The following is a 24,190-nucleotide window of genomic DNA, read 5'->3' on the forward strand; positions in this document are numbered from 1 at the left end:
GCCAGGAGCTTCATCCGGGTCTCCCTTATGAGCAACAGGGGCCCAAGCCCCTAGGCTATCTTCTGTTGCCTTTCCCAGGCCACCAGCAAGGAGCTGAATTAGAAGTGACATAGCGGGGCTGGCACTGTGGCATAGTAGGTAAAGCTGCCACCTGAAGTGCTGGCGACCCCTCAGTTTGAGTCCTAGCTGCTCCAATTCCAATCCAGCTCTCTGTATGGCCTGGGAAAGCAGTAGAAGATGACCCAAGTTCTTGGGCCCCTGCACCCACATGGGAAACCCAGAGGAAGCTCCTAGCTCCTGGCTTCAGATTGGCCCAGCTCTGGCCGTTGTGGCCATCTGGGGAGTAAACCAGCAGATGCAAGACCTTTCTCTTTCTCTGCTCTGTCTCTGCATCTCTGTACTCTGCCTTTCAAATAAATAAATTAATGTTTAAAAAAAAAGGAAGAAGAAGTGACCATAATTGGATGTTGGTGTCATAAGGCCATGGTGTCATCCGCTATACCATAATGTCAGCCCACATTTCCACTTTTAATGAAAAATGATCCATAAGCTTTTTCCTTTATATTGGGATATGTACTGTCTCATTCTTGTAAATCTCTAAAGTAGTTTTCAGGAGGAAATAATTGACAAAGTATGAGTATACAGTTAGAAATAATATATAGTCTTTAAATGTCTTTGCTTACAACTTATTAACAATGATAGCAATGGTATGAACAAACACATATTGACTGTTCAGCACGTATGTTCTTTGGAGTAACCGGTTTTGTATTCCAGTTTCCAGTGCCAGCTCTACCTTTTATTAGCTGCATGTCTTTGGGCCAGTTATATAACCTCTGTAAGCTGTGACTTTTTCAAAAGTAAAGTGGAAATAATAACCCATCTTAAGAAGATTAAATTAAGTAATGTATGGGAAGCACTAAATACAACACATGACATTATTTTGGGTTCAGTCAATATTATCACTATTACTTTTAAAATACATAGTATAAAATTATGAATTAGTGAAGAAATTGATAGTCATTTCTTATGGTTGTTTAGAACATGAGTACATATAAAATTTACTATTTATATTTTCAGGAATCTTTAAATACATTACTTAAACAGCTAGAAAAGCAAAAGAGGAGTCTTGAGAATCAAGTCAAAGACTATGCACTTAAATTGGAACAAGAATCAAAGGTTTGCTCTTACTCTGTTTTAAATAGTTTATTTGAAACTGCCATGCTGGGTAACTGGTACCCAGTGTTACCTATAAACCTTAGCTTACTAATAGACTTTCTAATATGGCTAATCTTCTCTTAACGTTGCATTCTTTACTTTGTTTCATGCAGGCTTACCACAGGACCAACAATGAACTCCAAATATACCTTGCTGAGATGTCTCAGGTAACTTTTTTTTTTAACTTTTATTTAATGAATATAAATTTCCAAAGTACAGCTTATGGATTACAATGGCTCCCCCCCATAACTTCCCTCCCACCCGCAACCCTCCCCTTTCCCGCTCCCTCTCCCCTTCCATTCACATCAAGATTCATTTTCAATTCTCTTTATATACAGAAGATCAGTTTAGCATATATTAAGTAAAGATTTCAACAGTTTGCACTCACATAGAAACACAAAGTGAAAAATACTGTTTGAGTACTAGTTATAGCATTAAATCACAATGTACAGCACATTAAGGACAGAGATCCTACATGAGGAGTAAGTGCACAGTTACTCCTGTTGTTGACTTAACAAATTGACACTCTTGTTTATGGCATCAGTAATCACCCTAGGCTCTTGTGATGAGTTGCCAAGGCTATGGAAGCCTTTTGAGTTCACCAACTCTGATCATATTTAGACAAGGTCGTAGTCAAAGTGGAAGTTCTCTCCTCCCTTCAGAGAAAGGTTCAGGTAACTTTTAACTTCCACATTCCAAGGGTTCTCCCTTATTGTTGATTGTTTTTCATTTTTCTAGGGTTTTGTTTGATTTTGTAGATAAACAGATATTGGAATTATGGGAGAGAAGACATCAAGGTTTTTTATTTTTAACATATTTATTATATTTCTTTGAAAGGCAGACTGACAGGAAAGGAGGGAAGGATGGAGGGAGATGAGTACAGAGAGAGAGAGAGAGAGAGAGAGAGAGAGAAACTCTTTCATTGTTGGTTCATTCTGCAAATGTCCACAACAGCTGGAGCTGAGTCCAGGTCAAAGCCAGGAGCCCAGAACTCCATCCAGGTCTCCCATGTGGGTGATAGGGACCCAGGCACTTGGGCCAACTTCCGCTGCTTACCCAAGTGCATTAACAGGGAGCTGGCTTAGAAGCAGAGCAGCAGGACTCAAACAGGCACTCTAATACTGGATGCTGGTCTCCTAAGATTGTATGCACAACAATGCTGGCCCCAGTACCAAGATTTTTTTTTTTTATTTGACAGATAGAGTTAGACAGTGAGAGAGAGAGACAGAGAGAAAGGTCTTCCTTCTGTTGGTTCACTCCCCAAATGGCCGCTACGGATGGAGCTACGCCTATCCGAAGCCAGGAGCCAAGTGCTTCTTCCTGGTCACCCACGTGGGTGCAGGGGCCCAAGGACGCAGGCCATCCTTCACTGCCTTCCCAGGCCACAGCAGAGAGCTGGTCTGGAAGAGGAGCAACCAGGACTAGAACCTGGCACCCATATGGGATGTCGGTGCCTCAGGCAGAGGATTAACCAAGTGAGCCACAGCACTGGCCCCAGCACCAATGTTTTTAAATATGAAGTGTGAAAATGGAAATATATAATTTTCATTAAGACGTGAAAAGGAGACAAACAGTTCCCTAAATGAGATTATTTTGCATATTTTTATTGTTTTAGTTTGATTCATAATTACTAGACTTCAAATAGATAAGACACTATCTCTCTACTCCCATGAAATTCAAGACACTTCACTTCATAATTAGGCATAGTAGGACCAAAGATAGGTATAGTATTGATACTTGTAGAAATTATGTACTTATAAATACATGACAGGGAAGTGATGTGTAAATTATGAAAGATGTTGCATATGTTTTCCACGGTTGTTCATTCGTATTTCATTTATGTTGCTCATTCATATTTTGTTTATGATGTTGTTAGATATTATAGAGTTTTGGTATCACAGTTATTTTTATTTATGACTTCTGATCTTATTGTTTAAAAGACCATGTTCATTCCAATGTTTCATAGCATTCACCACACCTACTTTTAGCATTAATGTGACTTAATATTTGCCACTTAAATATTTAAACCCTATTAACTTTATTTTGGTATATGTTTAAGATTGGGATATGAGTTCAGTTTTCAATATGTGTTATCCAAACAGCAGATGGATATATGAATCTCAGGAAATTCCAGTTGGATTGGAAATACAGATTTGGAAGTCAAAATTATTAGCATATAGATAGTAAAGTCATGTGAATGACTGGCAAATGTATCAGAAAATACAGGTCAAAATGAAAGATAGGCTAGAGTATAGTTATGAAGAGCTTCCACAGTGATGGTCAGTAAAACAAGAGCTAAAAGGAGTATGGAAGTCCTCAAGAGACAGGTAGGTTAGATGAGCATGTGACAGACCTTGACACAGGCAGGTTAGATGAGCAAGTGGATGAACTTGACGTGAAGGGTAATCTGATGTCGCCTTCCTAGAGCACTCACTGGGGAGACACTACCTCTTCCTGAGCACAGGTATCTTTGCAGCTTTACTCAGACTGTGTATAGTAGTCTACTTGGGATATTAAACAGTTCCACTTTGTTTAAGGTCTGGCTCAAATACTACCTTCTTTATGAGGCCAGGACATGATGAGAGACCACAGACCATAGAGCCATTCCAGCTGGGTTTGGATTCTAGCTCTGCACTTATCTGTGTGACCTTTCTGGTTCTTAATCTCTCTGCACCCTTCCTTCCCCACTACCTGCCCCAGAAAGAAAATACCAGTAGCTGACATTAGTGTTAGAGACTTTGTCAGTGTTTAGAGATATAATGTGTGTGAACTCTCTAAGATTCAGTAAATGGTGAATATTTTTTCCTATTTTTCTTTCCTGATCTCCCTAGCACCCTCTCTTTGTGACAGGGCCATTCGTATTTCTACTTGCCTTATGCTTCCTCCTGTCCCTTATTGCTGATACAGCTGTTTGCTTCACCCAGCAGCAGGCTCCTCCCTGAGGTCAGACATAGTGCCTCTTTCTTTCCACTCCCTTACACTTAAAGGTAAGGAGGGGCAAACAGTAAATGTTCAAAATTTTTTACTGAATTAAACATAATTTGGAAATTTATGTTGATAAGGGTAAGCCTGAATCATTAAGACAAAAGTTATATATAAAACAAATCGAAGGATTTTTTTAAGGTTAGAAGGAAAGTCTTTTGCCCTCAAAGCATTCATTTATCTTTGTTTATCTGAAAAAAATCATTTGGGTAGAATAATCCTATTCTGACTATTCAGGATCACTGAACACACAATAAACGCCTATTTTAACTGCTTCCCAGGAAGATGTTAATCCTATCCCCAGTATAAATGTTAATAAGGATTTCATTCTAGAGTGAATTGTTAATCTTTATAGTCAAGGACAGTCCTGACCATGTAGATACTCCAGTGACTGGAAAGGTTAATGGATGATTTGCAGTTTTCTCCATGCTAGATACATAAATAATTGATTCTTTGGTAGATAACTAGAGCTATTTGCTGAGTCTGCTGTTTATACTTCTGCTGCCGCCTCCATGGCTTTGTCTCACTTGAGATTCACTATTTTGACGGAAACTGAGTTTCTCATCTCAAGATTCCTCTACTTTGCACACTGTGCATACAGCGTGGTTGGTGCTTTTTAAGAATATATAGGTGGCCGGCGCCACGGCTCACTAGGCTAATCCTCTGCCTGCGGCGCTGGCACACCGGGTTCTAGTCCCGGTCGGGCGCCAGATTCTGTCCCGGTTGCCCCTCTTCCAGGCCAGCTCTCTGCTGTGGCCAGGGAGTGCAGTGGAGGATGGCCCAAGTGCTTGGGCCCTGCACCCGCATGGGAGACCAGGAGAAGCACCTGGCTCCTGGCTTCGGATCAGCACGATGCGCCGGCAGCAGCACGCCGGCCGCGGTGGCCATTAGAGGGTGAACCAACAGCAAAGGAAGACCTTTTTCTCTGTCTCTCTCTCTCACTGTCCACTCTGCCTGTCAAAAAAAAAAAAAAAAAAAAAAAAAAAAGAATACATCGGTACTCTGCATTACTTGAAAGTCAAATAGAAAGATTGGCTAGAGTACATAATAAGCACAGGCTTTAGCTTCTATCCCCATAAACAGAGACTTTTTTTTTTTAACTTTTATTTAATGAATATAAATTTCCCAAGTACAGCTTATGGATTACAATGGCTTCCCCCCTCCATAACTTCCCTCCCACCCGCAACCCTCCGCTTTCCCACTCCCTCTCTCCTTCCATTCACATCAAGATTCATTTTTGATTCTCTTTATATACAGAAGATCAGATAAACAGAGACTTTTAGCAATGGATCTGAGAGATCATCGAATAAAATGTTGTTGATTTATAGGTAAGGGACCTGAGTTCTGTTTTGTTGTCACGTAGTTTTTAATTATGCTGCTTATTCTCCTTTCCTGAGATTTATTTAAAATCTATCATTTCTAGTTCCATCCTCTGAAGAATACAGAAGTATGCACTCACTCCATTATAGCTTTTCAAATGTTTGAAACAACTCTGTATTGCTACAGTTTGTTTTGATTTTTGTTTTCTGAGCTACACTATTAAATTGCATTAGCCTGCAAATCAAAACCATAATGAGGTTTCACCTCACCCCAGTTAGAATGGCTTACATACAAAAATCAACCAACAACAAATGCTGGCGAGGATGTGGGGAAAACGGGACACTAATCCACTGTGGGAATGCAAACTGCCGTGACTCTTCTTCATCACCACCGGAGAATTAAGCAGGCTGCCCGCAGTTTGCCTTGGCTGAGGAGGGGAAGTGCGCCACCTGCCACTCAGCCTCCCAGGGGGACAATCAGACGTGCGGTGGGGAGTCCAGTCGAAGCAGGATCTCACTTTATTGTAAAAGGGAGGTGTTTATATAGCTGCAGTACAGAGCAGATGCGGGCAAGGGGTGGGGTGATGTGATGCAAAGGGGTTTTAGCCACTCTTATTATACCACCTTAATGATCCTTAGGCAAAAACGCCCTGGGGCTGAGTCCTTTATCCCCAGGGATTTGAAACTTAAACACAGGTTTTCAAATTAGAGGCAGGCTTAGGAAATTCCTCTAGTCCTCTCCGGATTCAGCCTCCCCCACAGCAGACTGGTAAAGCCACTATGGAATTCAGTTTGGAGATTGCTCAGAAACCTGAATATAACCCTACCATACAACCCAGCCATACCACTCCAAAGGAAATTAAATTGGCAAATGAAAGAGCTGTCTGCACCTCAATTCTTATTGCAGCTCAATTCACAATAGCTAAGACATGGAATCAACCTAAATGCCCATCAACAGTAGACTGGATAGAGAAATTATGGGATATGTACTCTTTAGAATACTATACAGCAATAAAAAACAATGAAATCCGGTCATTTGCAACAAAATGGAGGAATCTGGAAAACATCATGCTGAGTGAAATAAGCCAGTCCCTAAGGGACAAATATCATATGTTCTCCCTGATCGGTGACAACTAACTGAGCACCAAAAAGGAAACTTGTTGAAGTGAAATGGACACTATGAGAAACAATGACTTGATCAGCCCTGTCCTGACTGTCGAGGAACAATTTACTATTTTATTCCTTTTAGGTTTTTTTTTTTTGTTCTACTTAATACTATTGGTTGAACTATTTAATTAACACACAATTATTCTTAGGCATTTAAATTTAACTGAAAAGTGATCCCTGTTAAATATAAGAGTGGGAATAAGAGAGGGAAGAGATGTACAGTTCAGCACACGCTCACTCGGACTTACCCCTAACGGTAGAGTTAGAAATGTGCCAGGGGATTCCAATACAATCCCATCAAGATGGCCCGTACCATGTACCATTTGCCATTTGCCATCTCACTAGTCATACTGATCACTTTGATAGGATTAAGTGTCAAACGGATCACATAAACAAGACTAGTGTGTGCTAATACTAACTGATAGAATTAAAAAGGAGAGAACGATCCAACATGGGAAGTGGGATACACAACAGACTCATAGAATGGCAGATGGCCTAAACAGCACTCTGGCCTCAGAATCAGCCCTTAAGGCATTCAGATCTGGCTAAAAAGCCCATGAGAGTTTTGTAGTCATGGAAAGCCAAGACACTGTGGCCAAAAAAAAAAAAAAAAAAAAAGACTTAAATGAAAGATCTCTGCGAGTGAGATCCCAGTGGAAAGAACAGGCCATCAAAGAAGGATGTACCTTTCTCTGAAGGGAGGAGTGAACTTCCACTTTGACTATGGCCTTGTCTAAATAAGATCGGAATTGGAAAACTTAAGAGGCTTCTATAGCCTTGGCAGCTCATGACAAGAGCCTCAGGTGATTACTGACATCATAAATAAGAGTGTCAATTGTTAAATCAACAACAGGAGTCACTGTGCACTTACTCCCCTTGTAAGATCTCTAATATGTTGTACTATGTGAATTAACGGTAAAACTACTACTAAAACAGTACTCTCTACTTTGTGTGTCTGTGTGGGTGCAAACTATTGAAATCTTTATTTAGTAAATACTAGGTAGATCTTCTGTATATATAGATAATTGGAAATGAATCTTGATGGAGAATGGGATGGGAGAGGGAGTGAGAGATAGGATGGTTGCAGGTGGGAGGTAGGTTATGTGGGGAAAAAGCCACTATAATCCAAAAGTTGTACTTTGGAAATTTATATTTATTAAATAAAAGTAAAAAAAAAATAAAAAAATTGCATTAGCCATTGCTCAGGACATAGGTTCCAGAGTGCCCAGGAATTTCTGTTTCATTTTGTAACTGTTTTGTAACTGTTCATTTAAAAATGGACTCCCAGTTCTAGACCTAGTACTTGAAATATAACTTCAAAAATAATAGCTATCAAAGACTTGTCTCTACCACACCCATTTTTCTTCTCAGCTGCCTGAGCAGTCATTCTGAATACAGATAGCATGGTACAGTTTCCTGTTAAAAACATTCAATTTGCTTTGCCCAGAGAATCACAGCAAAGCTCCTTGGTGTGGTCTACAAGTTCCTCTCCAACATATTTGCATGTGTTTCTGCTTCGTATCCATGCTAACTTTCTGTGCTGCAGCCAGAGCAAATGCTAAGTGCAGTTCCTGCATATACCATCCTACTATTCCTGAGAATTTTGCTGTTCCTTCTTTCTAGAATATCCTTTCCCTAGTTCCTGATGGGCTCTCTTCCATGTGGGGACTTCCTCCAGCCTGAGTTAGTGGTGTCTCCTCTATCCTGTGCCGTTTCTCCAAAAGAGCACTGCCTTATTTGTCTTTGTATCCCAGTGTTTCAGGTAGCGATAGCACGTAGTGGACTCTCAGAAATGTTTACAAAATGAATAAATGAGTGAATTCCATTTTCTGTTCCAGTGTATCCAAACCTGTCACTCTTAGCAAATCATCCAATATCTTACAAAGAGAAGAGTGTATAACAGGGAGGAAATCCAATTTTTCTTCCTTTCACCTTCAAATTTATCCACAATCTTTATCCATCATTCCTGTTGTTCCTCTTGTTCAAAAGAAAAAGTTTCTAATCTTCTTCCCAAATCTATCTGCTACTAAAACTCAAAATTTCTTCCCCTTTTCCTTTTTTAAATTTCATCTTTATTCTCTGTAGATTATCCTGTACTTATAATATGCTCTACTTTTCACCACAACAAGAACAACACAAATATTTTACCTCAACTGTCTGTCCTCAAAAGTGACCTTACCTTTCCTTCTCTCAGCTGAACTTCATGAAAGAGTGGATATACTTAATGCATTTGCTTCTAACTCCTCAATGTCTTTTGACCCTGCCATTTTGCTCTGGCACAGTTTTGCTTTTTTTTTTTTCTCTTTTGAGAGATTTTATTTATTTATTTGAAAGGTAGAGTTACAGAGAGTGAGAGACAGAAAGGTCTTCCATCCACTGGTTTACTCCCCAGTTGGCAACAACAGCCGAGATGAGCTGATCTGAAACCAGAAGCCAGGAGCTTCTTCCGGGTCTCCCACGTGGGTTCAAGGGCCCAAGCACTTGGTCTATCTTCCACTGCTTTCCCAGACTATAGCAGAGAGCTGGATCAGAAGTGGAACAGCTGGGATGCGAAGCGGCACCCATATGGGATGCTGGCACCACATGTAGAGGCTTAACCCACTATGCCACAGTGCTACCCCCTAGTTTAGCTCTTAATAGCCACATGCAATGACTCCTCATCAAGTTTTGGGTATTAGCCATCTCTGAGGCATTTCTCACTGCTAACTATTCTCACTTCTTAGAACATCCCCTCACACTTGACTTCCTTGACAGCATTCTGTCTCCTCTTTTGTCCCTACTGTTTAAATGTTGGGCCTGTCTATCTTTGATAAATCTCTCATTCCTTAAAAGTTGCTTTCCCCATGGGCTGACACTGTGGCATAGCCGGTTAAGCCACTGCCTGTAGTGCTGGCATCCCATATGGGACTGGTTCCTATCTTGGCGGCTCCACATCCAATCCAGCTCTCTGCTAATGCGCCTGGGAAAGCAGTGGAAAATGACCCAAATATTTGGGGTCCTGCACCCACATGGGAGACCTGGATGATATTTCTGGCTCCTGGATTTGGCCTGGCCCAATCCTGGCCATTGCTGCCACTTGGGGAGTGCATTAGCACATGTAAGATCTCTCTCTCTCTCTTTCTGTCTGTCTGTATCTCCTTCTCCCTCTGTAACTCTGCCTTTCAAATAAATAAATATATTTTTTTTTAAAGTTGCTTTCCTAAGTTTATATCATCGATTCTCTTGCTTCTCTCTGTGCTTGTTAATGAATGATCTCATTCACTCTTGGCTTCAGTTGCCATCTGCAAGGCCATTGTTTCTGAATTGCAGATGATGTTTACACAATCCACAATAAATCTCCTCTTTCAAATCCTGGGGAATGGCAAAATAGAAAAAATGAAAATTTTTTTCTATTTTTGCTCAACTTCATCTACTACTTTTATTGTCTTGTCTACCTTAATGCAGGGTATATGTATCATGCACATTTATTGTGTACTGCAGAAACTTTTAATGATTCATACATGGATGGCATGCTTTCATAGTCTTCTCAATATTTTAAAAAATCACATGGACTATGGGACCTAGGGGAATTTCCAGAATCTTTAGAAATTGAAGACACTGGAGAAGGCCGAAGTTTCCCATTATTCTTCAGCTTCGCTTATACATGCTATTAAAAGACCTGGCTGTGGAGGAATTAATTGAGAATTGGCTTTTCTTCTTATCTGTAAAATCAATTATGCAACAAGAGGATAAAAACTCAGATTTCTGTGTTTCAGGCCTCAGGCTCACATCAGGTTTCTAAAAGGCAACAACACATGGAGCAACTGCCGAAAATGAAGGAGAATCTAGTGAAAATGTAAGTCTAGCTGTGTCTGTTCTTTCTCCTTTACTGTATTTGCTTGTAGATTGTACTGATAAGACTGGTTCCTGTTATATTTTTGAATGTTGAACTTCTAGATTTTATAGCAACAACATAAAATAGCACATAGTAGGAAAATTTAAAGAAGTTTGAGATCTCCATTTGCTATCTGTACACTCTTTTTTTAGAGCCCAGAAACATTTTTGGTCCTCAAATGTAATAATACCTTATTTTTTTGAACTAAAACAATACTCAAGAAGAGCTTAAAACTACATCATTATCAACAGCATAACTATAATTATAGTGTCAATCTTAACCTTTTTAGTAATAAAATATGCTTATTGCATTGGAAACTAAAATAAATGTGATAATACTGCAGTTTAAACTATGATTTCTCATATAAATAAAACCAGTTTGTTAATAAAGAGAAGAGAATTGTTTTATTAAGGTAATACCTACACACAATTTTTTCTGGTTCTGTTCTAAGTATAGAAGAATTACTCAGGTGTGGGGAGCAACTGGGAGCAACTCGGACTAGACTAAGTTACTGGAATTAAGACTTATTCTATGCATCTGCTTTCCCACAATATGGCGCTGAGAAGGGAAACAGCTTCTACACAGCTGCCTCCAGTTCAACCAATAAACTGTGGGACCTGCTCCTGATTGGAGGAGAGCAGCGTACTCGGCGTGTGGGTAGCAGAGTTGGGATTGGTGGAAGAGGACTATAAAGGAGGAGAGAGACGGCATGCACCAGGAACATCTATGGGGAACATCTAAGGGGAACACCTGTGCAGCCCCCGAGAGAGCCGGCCGGCGGTGTGCCGCTCCCCTGCGGAAGTGGGGAATGTGGCCAGGGGGAACTGCCCTTCCACGGAGGTGGAAGGGATAGTAGCCAACCCGGGAAGAACCAGCAGCAAACCCGGGGAGGGCCGAGCAGACGAAAGAACAGCGCAGGGTCCTGTGTCGTTCCTCCATGAAGATGGGGAGCGACACTCAGGTAATGGTTGTTTCATGCAATTTTATCCACTGTAGGGGAATGTGTTCTTATAGAACTTAACACTAAAAAGTTACACCAGGGCAGGCATTTGGCACAGCTTTTAAGACACTGCTTGGGGTGCCTGCATCCCATATTTAATGCTTGGGTTTGAGTTCTGGCTACATTCCTGCTTCATGCTTCCTATTAATGTGCACCCTGGGAAGCAGCAGGTGATGACTCAAGTAGTTGGGTCCCTGCCACCCATGGGGGAGATCTAGATTGATTTGGGGGCTCCTGGTTTTGGACTGGCCTGCTCTGGCTTTTGCAGACATTTGTTGCAGTAGATGAGAGATCTCTTTTGTCTCTCTGCCTTTCAAATAAAATACAAATTAAAAAATTTAAATTTTGGATTTTCCTAATAAAAATAAATATTAAAAAAACTTAAACCAAGATACAAATTAACTGTAAGTCAGAATCCTTCTTGGGACCATTGTTGTGGCATAGTGAGTAAGCCACCACCTATGAAGCCAGTATTCCATATGAGTACTGACTTGAGTCCCAGCTGCTCAACTTCTGATCCAGCTTCCTGCTAATCCAGCTTTGTGGCAGCAGTGAACTAAGCTGACACCTGTGAAACCAGCATCCTGTATGAGCACTGGTTTGAGACCCAGCTGCTCCACTTCTGATTCAGCTTCCTACTAATGCACTTGGAAAAGCAGCAGAAGGTGGCCCAAGCACTTGGGCTCATGCCAACCCTGTGGAACACCCGAATGGAATTTCAGGCTCCTGGCTTCAGTCTGGTTCAGCCTCGGCCATTGTGGCCTTTTGGAGTGTGAACCAGAGGATGGATGATCTCTCTCTCTCTTTCTCCCTCTTCCTCTCCCTCCCCCTTCCCCTCATCTTTTTTTTTTTTAAGATTTTATTTATTTATTTGAGAGGTAGAGTTATAGACAGAGGGAGAGACAGAGAGAAAGGTCTTCCTTTCGTTGGTTCACTCCCCAAATGGCCACAGCAGCCGGAGCTGCACTGATCTGAAGCCAAGAGCCAGGTACTTCTCCCCTGTCTCCCACATGGGTGCAGGGGCCCAAGTATTTGGGTCATTTTCTGCTTTCCTAGGCCATAGCAGAGAGCTGAATTGGAAGAGGAGCAGCCAGGACTAGAACCGGTGCTCATATGGGCTGCCAGCGCTGCAGGTGGAGGATTAACCTACTGCACCACTGCGCTGGCCCTACCTCCCCCCATCTAACTTTGCCTTCCAAATAAATAAACAAAAATAAATCTCGGGGCCCGCATTGTGGTGCAGTGGGTTAAGCCACTGCTTGCAATGTGGGCATCCCATATGAGCACCAGTTCAAGTCCCGGCTGTTCCACTCTCTGGTAAAGTGCCTGGGAAAGCAGTAGAAGATAGGTCAAGTGCTTGGGTCTCTGTTACCTACATGGGAAACCTGAATGGAGTTCCAGGATCCTGATTTCACCCTGGCCCAGCCCTGTATGGGCCATTTGAGGAGTGAATCAGAGGATGGAAGATTTCTCTCTCTGTGTCCTTCCTTCTCTCTCTGTAATTCTGCCTTTCAAACAGATAAAGTATATCTTTATAAATCAATCTTAATAAATAAATCTTTAAAAAAAAAGTTATGCAGAGAGAGAAGGAGAGGCATAGAGAGTGAGAGGGGTCTTCCATCTGCTGGTTCCATCTGCCGGTCTTCCACCAGCCCCAGTAAATAAATCTTAAAAAAGAATCCTCCTCACACATAGGTAAATATAAGAGTCACTCAAAGTATATTCAATATAAAAATTTCTTTGCTGGAAATTGATGAGGTAGCAACATTTCAACCAATATTTGAATGGATAGATCAACTTATCCTTTCTTGAATAATCAAAATGCTTTAATTTATAATTTGTTATCTCTTTAAAAAGATTTATTTTATTTATTTGAAGAGCAGACTGACACAAAGAGAGGAAGAGACAGAGAGAAAGAGATCTTCCAGGGGCCCGTGCTATGGCATAGCAGGTAAAGCCGCCACCTGCAGTGCTGGCATCCCATATGGGCGCCAGTTTGAGTCCCAGTTGCTCCACTTTTGCTCCAGCTCTCTGCTATGGCCTGGGAAAGCAGTAGAAGATGGTCCAAGTCCTTGGGTCCCTGTACCCACGTGGGAGACCTGGAAGAAGCTCCAGACTCCTGGCTTCAGATCTGCCCAGCTCCGGCTGTTGCGGCCATCTGGGGAGTGAACCAGTGGATGGAAGACTTCTCTCTTTCTCTCTCTGCCTCTCTGTAACTCTGCCTTTCAAATAAACAAATAAATCTTAAAAAAAGAATAACAAAGTCATGACAACAGTTTAAAAAAGAGAGAGAGAGAGAGAGAAAGAGAGAGAGGGAGATCTTCCATTTGCTGATTCACTCTTCAAATGGCCCGAATGGCTAGAGCTGACCAGGCCAAAGCCAGGAACCCAAAATTCCATGCAGGTTTCCCTGTGGGTGGCAGAGGCCCAAACATCTTGGCCATCTTCTGCTGTTTTCACAGGTTCCTAATGCAAGGAGGAGGATCAGAAGCAAGACAACTGGGACTGAAACTGTGCTCTGATGTGTGATGCTGGCATCACTACACCATAACACTAGCCCCTAATTCATTACATTCATCTATTTTCACCACTGGAAATATAAAGTACATTGAATGTTGAAGTAAATTTTGATAAAATATTTCCCTATAAGAGCTATTGAACCATTTGGTCAGAGTTCCTCAAGACCATTCCCAATTTCAGTGATTCACTAGAAGATCACAGGACTCAGTATAATTGTTTTATTTTCTCATGGCTAAATTTTATTACAGCTAAAATATACAAAGCAAAATCACCGAAGGGAACAAGGAGCATAGGATGAAGTCTGAGAAACCTAGGTACAAATTTTCAAAGTACTGTCCTGAGTTATGACTAACTATTGTGACAGCATGTAAAGTTTTATCTACTAAGGAAACTCACTAGCTACTTATCAGCCAGGGTTTTTATTGGAGGTAGGTCACATGGGCATCCTTTGCCTAGGTGGTACCAAAATTCCAGACTCCCAGAAGAAAAATAGATATTCAGTGTAAGCCATGTTTTTTTGTACTTTGTTAGCACAGTCAGCCATTCTTGTCACTAAGGGAAATGTCTATATCAGGGAAGGGAACAGGAACAGTTTACCTGTAAGTTCCTGGACACCAACCAAAGCCTAACCTTGCTAGCAGGATTTCCCCAGGCCAGCAATCCCAAGCTTTTATGTTAACTCTTTCCTGCATAAACACCCTAAATAATTATTTTATATTTTTATTTATTTTCCAATGCAAAGCTCTTTTAAAAAGATATCACTTCTGTGATAAATAGTGAAGGGGGAGATATTTTGAAAATAAAACCTTCATTTTCATCATTTATTAACACACATACACATATATATCTTGAGAGTAGTGGTCTTTGAGAACAGTTTAGCTTTCCATTGCACAGTGTCATTGGCTGAATCTCCAAGGAATGGACTCTGAAATGGGAGTTAGCATACTGGTTACCAGTTTATTTATTGGTGTTCTTAGGATGAACACCTGTGTAAGAAGGGAACAAAACAGTTTTGGACAGTGAGAATAGGGTTATTGTGCAGCTGTGGTCCCACAAACTAACATGACCCATCCATGACCCAAGTGTGGGCTTTTTCTTCCTCTGGTGAGGTAACTCAGACCCCTATCTCTGTGTAATTTGAATCCCTATTTATCATGTCCTTTCCAGGTTAAGATCCTTCTCCACTGCTCTTAAAATTCGGCAGGTAAATACTAAGGGTCACCCAGATAGATAACCTACATGCCAAACCCACCCCCTCTTGTGTCTTTATATTATAATAGCAGTTGCATATCTTGTGTGAAGGGCTCACCGTGCCCGACGTCTGAACCGAGCATGAGATACAGGTACATAGAGATGGACCACATAGCCTGGGATCTCTGTTGATGGAAGCTACTCATGCTTAATCCTAGATCTATCATTTCTGCCTCAATGAAACCTAATGTCGAATCTGTGCTTGGCATAAATTATTGTCCAATAATTTGAATTAATGGTTAAAAAAACCCCTCCATCTTCTGAAGTTATAAATAACCCAAATAATACTTCAAATAGAAACATTTCACTAAACTCATAGTCTTCTAAATTAGGTATATATAATTGGTACTACTTTAAATATTGTTTTGTTGAGTTCCTGACTTAATTCTGGAAGTTAGTATCTTTCTGTTAATGATTAAAATTTGAGTCTTAAAACCAAGTTTGAGTGTTAAGCACCTCAAAAAAGAGGATATCTAAAAGGCCAATGGATATATGAAAATAAATTAAATGTTGTTACTTCTCAGTAGAATGAAATTAAAATTATGAAGTGCAATTATAAGTTTTGAATAATAATGATTCTAGGTGTTTTTAATGGTAAAGAGAAGTAGGGGGGCTCTCATACTCTGCTAGCAGGAATGTACATTTATAAACCACTTTGGAACACTCCTTACTATTACTTTCCATATTGGACTGACCCAATAATGTTACTGCTAGTTATATATATAACAGAATGGTCTATGCATTTACACCAAAAGACCTGTACAAGAACATTGACAGCAGCTTTATTCATCACAGTCCAAACCAAAAACAGCCTAAATGTCCATCAGTTATACAATGTATAGAAATTTTACACATATATATGAAAGCAATAAAAACAAACTATTCCTTATACAACATTATGGCTAATTCTCACAGTGTTGGCTGAAAGGGGTCAGAAGTGAAAGAACATGTACACAATATGATTTCATTCACATAAAGTTCAAAGAAAGGCAAAAGTAAATTGTGGTGTCAGAAAATAAGATAGCAATTATCAGTGGGAAGGATTAAGGGAATAATAATCGGGAGGGATGTGAATGAGTCTTCCATCATGATGACAATATTTTATTTATTGACCGAGGTAATGGTTTCATGAATATTTGCTTTATTTTAAATCATACAGCTGTGCACTTATGTTTTTTGCACTGTGGTATGTAAATATAAAAAAGTTTAAAAATATTTAAAATTAAAGTTGGAGTGGCTTGAATATTACCGTGGTTGAGTCTTACATGTGCTAATCTTTTTAAGATTTATTTATTTGAAAGTTAGAGTTACACAGAGAGAGAAGGAGAGGCAGAGAGAGAGGTCTTCCATCTGCTGGTTCACTCCCCAGTTGGCTGCAATGGCCAGAGATGTGTCGATCCAAAGCCAGGAGCCAGGAGCTTCTTCTAGGTCTCCCATGCGGGTACAGGGACCCAAGGACTTGGGCCATCTTCTACTGATTTCCCAGGCCATAACAGAGAGCCGGACTGAAAGTGAAGCAGCCAGAACTCCAACTGGTGCCCATATGAGATGCTGGCACTGCAAGCAGCAGCTTTACCTGCTACATCACAGCACCAGGCCCCAATAATATTTTGACTTGAGGATTGACAGTCTATCAATTGATGGACATTCTCTTGATTTTTCTCTTTTAATAAAAAGTAATTTAAAATATTATAAAATGTACATATTATTATAGAAAATGTTCAATATAATCTATAATCTCACTGTGGTATTTTATATTATATTATAATTTTATTTATTATTATTCCTAAGATTATCCTATATATACTCCTAAATGTAATTTTTGCAATTTCATAGTAACATCACAGTTTATTGACTTATTCCTTTAATGTTGGACATTTTGGTTGCATTTACTGTGGCTCATTTCTTGTGAAGAGTAAGTTCCTCTAACAATCTGTCTCATAAAAAATCCTAGAATCAATTTCCCTCAGGTCCTTTTATCCCACTACTACTTTGTTATTGTCTTTTTTCAGGCCTTTAATCACCCTACAAAACCTTTTATAAGCAGAAAAGAAAATGAAACTGAATTATCTGTTATTCCAAGAGTCACTGCTGTGGAGTATCAGTGTTGAGCTTCTTGCTTGCAGGAAAATGATTTTTCAAAATTAATATATGCCATGAGTCACAGTCAATAAACTTAACTAGTAGCTTCCACAGAGTTTTTTGACAGCATTCAAACCTCATCCTAAAGAGTCTACCCACGTGGAAGACTCAGAAGAAGCTCCTGGCTCTTGGCTTTGGATCGGCACAGCTCTGGCCATTGTGGCCATCTGGGGAGTGAACCAGCAGATGGAAGACCTCTCTCTCTTTCTCTCTCTCTGCCTCTGCCTCTCTGTTACTCTGCATTTCAAATAAATAAATAAATCTTTAAAAAATATTGTAAATATTTGTGTAACTAAGACAATGCACCAGTTTTAAAAAATAATGAGGAGCAAGAGGGTAAATGAAAATTTGCATGACATTAGAGTAGACAAAATGTCACTTTTGCCTCTACCACTTATTATGTGGCTTTGTATAAGTAACTGCTTTCAGAATCAGTTTATTTACCTATAAAATGGGGAATAGGAAACCTAAATTGAACAATTGGTTTGAGAATTAGATTATTGAAAATATTTAGTTTAGTAAAGATTAACTATTATCATTAGGCTTCAATCTATAGTATTTTATTAAATGTAAAGAATCAGCAAAGTAATGAAGTACTGATTTGGGAGGAGGGAAATGTACATTTATGGCAATAATTTGAAGCTATAAATGATGAACTACAACTTTATTATTCTAGTATAAGCTTGCAAAGGCCTTAACCATTATCATTTATTTAAAAATTATTATACTAAGGAACATAAAATGGTTTCCAAACTTCATTGATCATGACAGATACCATATTGTGACCCTGTTTACCCACAAACAAAATATAACAAATAATTTATGAAACAATATTTACCCTATTAAGTGTGATGCATGTTGATTTTCTTATTATTTTCTATTTATTTTTATATTGCTGTGTTAACTTAATCAATCTACTACTGAGTTGCATTTTTTAAAGATTTATTTTATTTATTTGAAATACAGTTACATAGAGGTAGAGTCAGAGGGAGTGAGAGAGGTCTTCCATCTGCTGGTTCACTACTCAGATAGCCGCAATGGCCAGAGCTGTGCCGATCCGAAGCCAAGAGCTGGGAGCTTCCTCCAGGTCTCCCACACAGATGCAGGGGCCCGTTTTGAAGTTTGAAAAACACTGCTCTAAGAGACTTCTAGGAGACTGAACATATTTCAAGAGTGAAGTCTCAACTTCATGATTAGAGTCATCATGTCAGATCTTTTAGAAATGGGTCCTATTTCGGATTGATTCCACATTCCACTTCCTGGACCTAGCATTAGAAGACATGTCCCCCACCTGGTGCTCTTAGGACAGAGTACAGTAAATGTCTCATTTAATAACATACTCCTTTTTGAAAGTTGCCTTTTTTCTCCACCCTTGAGTAGATCCAGTCTTTGAGGAAACTCATGGAAGTGGGTGGAGCCTGTCTTGCCCCTCCTCTTTTCTAGGATGCATTATATGTGACTGTGACTTTCAAGGAAATTTGTTTGCCATTTGCTGATTTGGGGGGAAGTTAATCTCTAACTTCTTTCACGGATAAATGAAAAAAAAAAAAAAAAGCATTGCACCTTTTAAAATACACCATATGGATTAAGTTCATAATTAAGAATTTTTTTCCTGTCAAAAAAATGAGCCATATTTACAAAGCTACTTAAAACATTTTTTAAAAAGATTTATTTATGTATTTGTAAGTCAGAGTTACACAGAGAGAAGCAGAGAGAGAGAGAGAGAGAGGTCTTCCATCTGCTGGATCACTCCCCAATTGGCCACAATGGCCAGAGCTACTATGATCCGAGCCAGGAGCCAGGAGCCAGGAGCCAGGAGCTTCCTCCAGTCTTCCCACATGGATGTAGTGGTCCAAGGACTTGGGCCATCTTGTTCCAATTTCCCAGGCCATAGCAGAGGGCTGGATTGGAAGTGGAGCAGCCGGGAATATGGGATGGTGGTACTGCAGGGGGTGGCTTTACCTGCTACGCCACAGCGCTGGCCCCAAATATTTCTTAAAGTAATAGAAAGCATGAAGTACAGTAAGCAATATAATTGAACAATTTGTGATTAATTGTATATTATACCAGGAAATGAAATTATTCTTAAATATTATTATTTAATGAAAAAGATTTTAATTGGAAATAGTTTATTCACAAAGCATGTTTAGAAATATTTTTGTTTAAATATAATTCTCATCATTCCTCTATTTTAACATCTGATAATTACTTGTCTATTTTCTTTCTCTATGGATTTTTCTGTTTTTATTATTTTTTATAAGTGGACGCATACAATATGGGGCATATATGTCTGACTTCTGTCATTTAGCATAATGTTTTTAAGTTTCGTCTATGTTAGAGCATGTATCAGTACTGTATTCCATTTTGTGGCTGAGTATTATTCCAGCTTTGAAATATACCACATTTTGTTTATCTAGTCATCAGGTTTATACATTTTCACTATTTTATATAATGATGGTGTGCATATTCCTGCATAAGTTTCATGTATATGCCTTTGAAATGGAATTCTGGGTTAATTCTGTTTTATATTTCTTGAGGAAGTAGGAACATTTTTTCCGAAGTGGCCATACTATGAGGGTTTTAATTTCTCCAAATCCTTGTCAATACTCATTCATTTTTGTTGTTGTTGTTGCTGTTTTTGGTTAGAATATGGGCAACTATCTTATATTTTTTAAAAAAAATTAAGCCATCCTAGTGGATGTGAAGTGGTATATTATGGTTTTTATTTGCATTTCCCCAGTGACTAATGATGTTGATTATTTTGTCATGTATTTGTTAATCATTCTTGTAATTTCTTTGGAGAAATGTCTATTCAAATCTCCACTGCTTGTTTTCAAGTTGGATTTTGTTTGTCTTTATGCTGTTGTTGCATTGTGGGAGTTCTTTATTTAATTTGGGCACTTGATGTTATTAGAGCCATGATTTGTAAATATTTTTCCCATTCTGCGGGTTGTGTCTTTATTTTATTAAAGGTGCCCTTTGAAACACAAATTTGATGAAGTCTAATTGATCTATTTTTATTTGGTTACTTGTACTTTAAGTGTTATATCTTAGAAGCCATTTCCTAATCTAAAAATATGGAGATACAAGCCTTTGTTTTTTTCTAACAGTTTTATAGATTTAGCTCCCTTTTGAATTAATTTTTTTAAAATATTTATTTATTTATTGGAAAGGCAGTTACAGAGAGAGGGGAAAGACTGGGAAATCTTCCATTTTCTTGTTCACTCCCCATATGGCTGCTGTAGGTGGAGCTGGGCCATGCCAAAGTTAGGAGGCTGGAACTCCTTCAGTCTTCTGCATGGCTGCAGGGGCCCAAGGCCTTAGGACATCTCCTAAGGCCTTTATCAGGGAGCTGGAACATACGTGGAGCAGCCAGGACTTGAAATGGCACCTTTATGGGATGCTGGCATTGTAGGTGGTGGCTTAACCTGGTGCACCACAATGCTGGTCCCTGAGTTCATTTTGTATATGGTAGTAGGGGTTCAATTATGGTCTTTGTATGTGGTGCAGTTGCCCAGTTTTTTTTTTGTTGTTGTTGTTCCCCAATTAAATTGCCTTAGAATCCTTTCAAGTCAGTTGACCATAAACATACAAATTTATCTTTAGACTCAGAGCTGTTTCACTGACTTGTAACTTGGAATTATGTCATACATTGTCTTGATGACTATCTTTTTAGTAATGTTTTGATATCAGAAAGTGCAAACTCTCTGGTTTTATTGTTCTTTTCCAAGATTGTTATTTAGAGTATTTTTATTTCAACATGAATTTTAGGATCAGCTTGTCAGTTTCTTCATAAAAGGCAACTGGTATTTAAATGGAGATTGGGTTGAATCTATAGATAATTTTGAGTAATATTGCCATCTCAACAGTGTCAAAGTATTCAAGTCAATGAACATGGAATGTCTTCCAATATATTCAGGCTTTCTTTAATTCCCTCCAGAGGCATTTTATATTTTTTGTATAAAATCTTTCATTTGTGAATTTTGTTTTGGTACTATTTACTGCTGGTATCTGTAAATACAATTGAATTTTGTAGATTGATTGTTCAAACAGAAGCCCTGACAAATTTATTAGATCAGTTAGAGATGTGTATGTGTTCTTTAGTATTTTCTATATACAAGATGATGTTACCTGAAAATAGAGATAGCTTTACTTTGTCCTTTTAAATTTTTATATTAATTTATTTTTGTTGTCTAATTGATTTGTCAAGAACTTCCAATACAATGTTAAATAAAAGTGTTAATAGTGAACACCTTAACTTGTTGCTGATATTAAATCTTTAGGCTTTATGTTAAGTATGATATTGGCTGGAATTATTTTCAGAGATGCACTTTATCAAGTTTAGCGCTTAGAGGGAAATCTATACTTGTAAATGTATATCTTGAAATTAAAACTCTATGTTCAATCTTAAGAAATTTGGAAAGAAAAGAGCAAACCAAACCAAAAGCAAGTAGAAGCAAGAATATAAGGATAACACAAGAATACTTTGGGGGCCAGCAACTTGGCGCAGTAGGTTAATCCTTCACCTGTCGTGCCAGCATCCCATATGGGCGCTGGTTCTAGACCCCCTAGCTGCTCCTCTTCCAATCCAGCTCTCTGCTATGGCCTGGGAAAGCAGCAGAAGATGGCCCAAGTGCTTGGGCCCCTGCACCCATGTGGGAGACCTGAAAGAAGCTCCAGGCTCCTGGCTTTAGATCAGCACAGCTCTGGCTGTTGCAGCCATTTGTGGAGTGAACCAATGGAAGGAAGGCCTTTCTCTGTCTCCCTCTGTCTGTAACTCTACCTCTCTAATAAATAAATAAAATCTTAAAAAAGGAAAGCATCTACATTTAAAAAAATATTTTGAAAAGTTTGTAGAGAATGTAATTAAAAGATAAATTTATTTGTGTGAAAAAAGATTGAAACCATGCATAGGTTTTTTCCCAACATGCATTTCCATGAACTTTTTGAAGACCCCTCATACAGTCAGCTGTTTTCCACATCTGTGAATTCAGTCAAGCATGCATTGAAATATTTGGGGGGAGGAGGGCATCTGTACAGAACATTTTCTTTGTCATTATTCCCTAAAAATACATTTTAATGTGTATTTACATAATATTTTCATCATTAAAGGTATTATAGGCCATCTAGAGATGATGTATAAAGGTAGACATATGTAGGTTACATGCAAAGACTGTGCCATTTTATGTAAGGAATCTGAGCATATGTGGATTTGGTATTCATATTGAGTCCTAGAATCAATCCTTTACAGATACTGAGAGAATAACTGTAGTTGCTTTGCAGAATAAATTGGGAAGTATTCTCCATTGTGTGATCTTTATGAAGAGTAAGTAAAAGAATTGGGAGAATGAATGAAGCTATTTGGTTCTGGTCTCAATTACCATTAACATTTTTAACTTATAGCAGTCTGCTTTACATGAAAACAAGTTTAATTTCAATAGTCTATCAAAAATTTCTTTTGCATAGCTCTAGTTTCTCCTTCTTAATTTGTATTGTTATTGTCATATGAATTGCTTCTTTATACATTGTTTTCATCAACAGATTTATAATTATTGCTTCATACAGTTATTTTCTGAATCTTATAGATTTAAAAAGAATTACAAATAAAATATACATTTTGTTACAAATAAATTTAAACAGTTACAAATAAAAATACATTTGTACTGTCTTTTATGTTTACCTATTTAGTTATTGTTAACAGTTTTCTTTATTTTTCATGTAGATTTGCAATACTGTACCCTGTTGTTTTTTCTTAACTTGAAGGGTTTCCTTTAGTATTTTTTATAAAGTAGGATTACTAGTGACATATTACTTCAATTTTTGTTTATCTGGGAATGTTAGTTTGAGTGATAGTTTGACTATAATGTGTTTGCATATTGATCTCTTCATGTTATCTTTATTGGCATTTGCTTAACTTCTTCAACTTGTAGATTAATATTTTTCATTAAATTTGGAGAATCTTTAGCTATTATATTTCTACTGTTATTTCTGCTCTTTTCTCTCTCCCTGTTGCTTCTGGGACACTCATTGTTTATATTTTGATTAACTTTAGCATGTTCCATATATATGAGGCTTTTGTTTTTCACTTTGTTGTGTTTTGCTTAAGCTGTATAATCTTAATTGACCTATCTTCAACTTCACTAATTTTATTAGCTATAATCTGCTGTTGAGCTCCTCTAGTGAAATTTTCATTTCAGTTACTTCATTTTTTAACTCTAGGATGTCTGGTTCCTTTTAAAACAATTAACATCTCTTTATAATTGATATTATTTATAGAGACATCATTCTTTATAGGTGGTTTCCTTTAGTTCTTTGAGCATATTTAAATAGTAGATATAAATTCTTTTTCCAATAAGTCCAATATTTACACTTCTTCAGGGAATTTTTATCAATTACATTTTTCTTGTGTAAGAGCCATACTTTCCTGTATCTTTGCATGTCTTATAATTGTTTGTTTAACCTGGACATTTTAAGTAATTTAATGTGTGCATTATGTATATAATAGTCTCTCCTGTCTCCATGGTTTGTTGTTGTGTTTTAGTGGCTTCTGAATTATAATTGTGTCAAGTCTCTGGCTACTGGAATCTCTGCAAAGTTACCTTAATAGTTAGCTAATGATTGGACTTAGATTTCTTTAAATACTGAATTAAATAAGTTTCCCAGACTTTGTTGAGTTGCTCCATGTGTGTGTTGTGTCATGCCATCAGTACTCAGTCACAA

At 38.5% G+C, this 24,190-nt stretch overlaps 1 protein-coding gene across 3 annotated transcripts in view; it reads left to right on the forward strand.

Annotated features, from left to right (window-relative positions):
* CCDC169 (coiled-coil domain containing 169) overlaps positions 1-24,190 on the forward strand; it is a 64,222-nt gene that overhangs the window by 35,953 nt on the left and 4,079 nt on the right. For 2 of the 3 annotated variants that reach the window (XM_070049015.1, XM_070049014.1), the window contains 3 exons: positions 1,078-1,176; positions 1,329-1,382; positions 10,439-10,518. In XM_070049015.1, coding sequence (XP_069905116.1) covers positions 1,078-1,176; positions 1,329-1,382; positions 10,439-10,518 — 233 coding nt within the window. Of the gene's footprint in view, positions 1-1,077; positions 1,177-1,328; positions 1,383-10,438; positions 10,519-14,019; positions 16,606-24,190 lie in introns of those variants that run through there. The other variant, XM_070049016.1, reaches the window with a different exon arrangement.

Source organism: Oryctolagus cuniculus, chromosome 9, assembly GCF_964237555.1.
Source record: "Oryctolagus cuniculus chromosome 9, mOryCun1.1, whole genome shotgun sequence".
Taxonomy (NCBI): Eukaryota; Metazoa; Chordata; class Mammalia; order Lagomorpha; family Leporidae; genus Oryctolagus; species Oryctolagus cuniculus.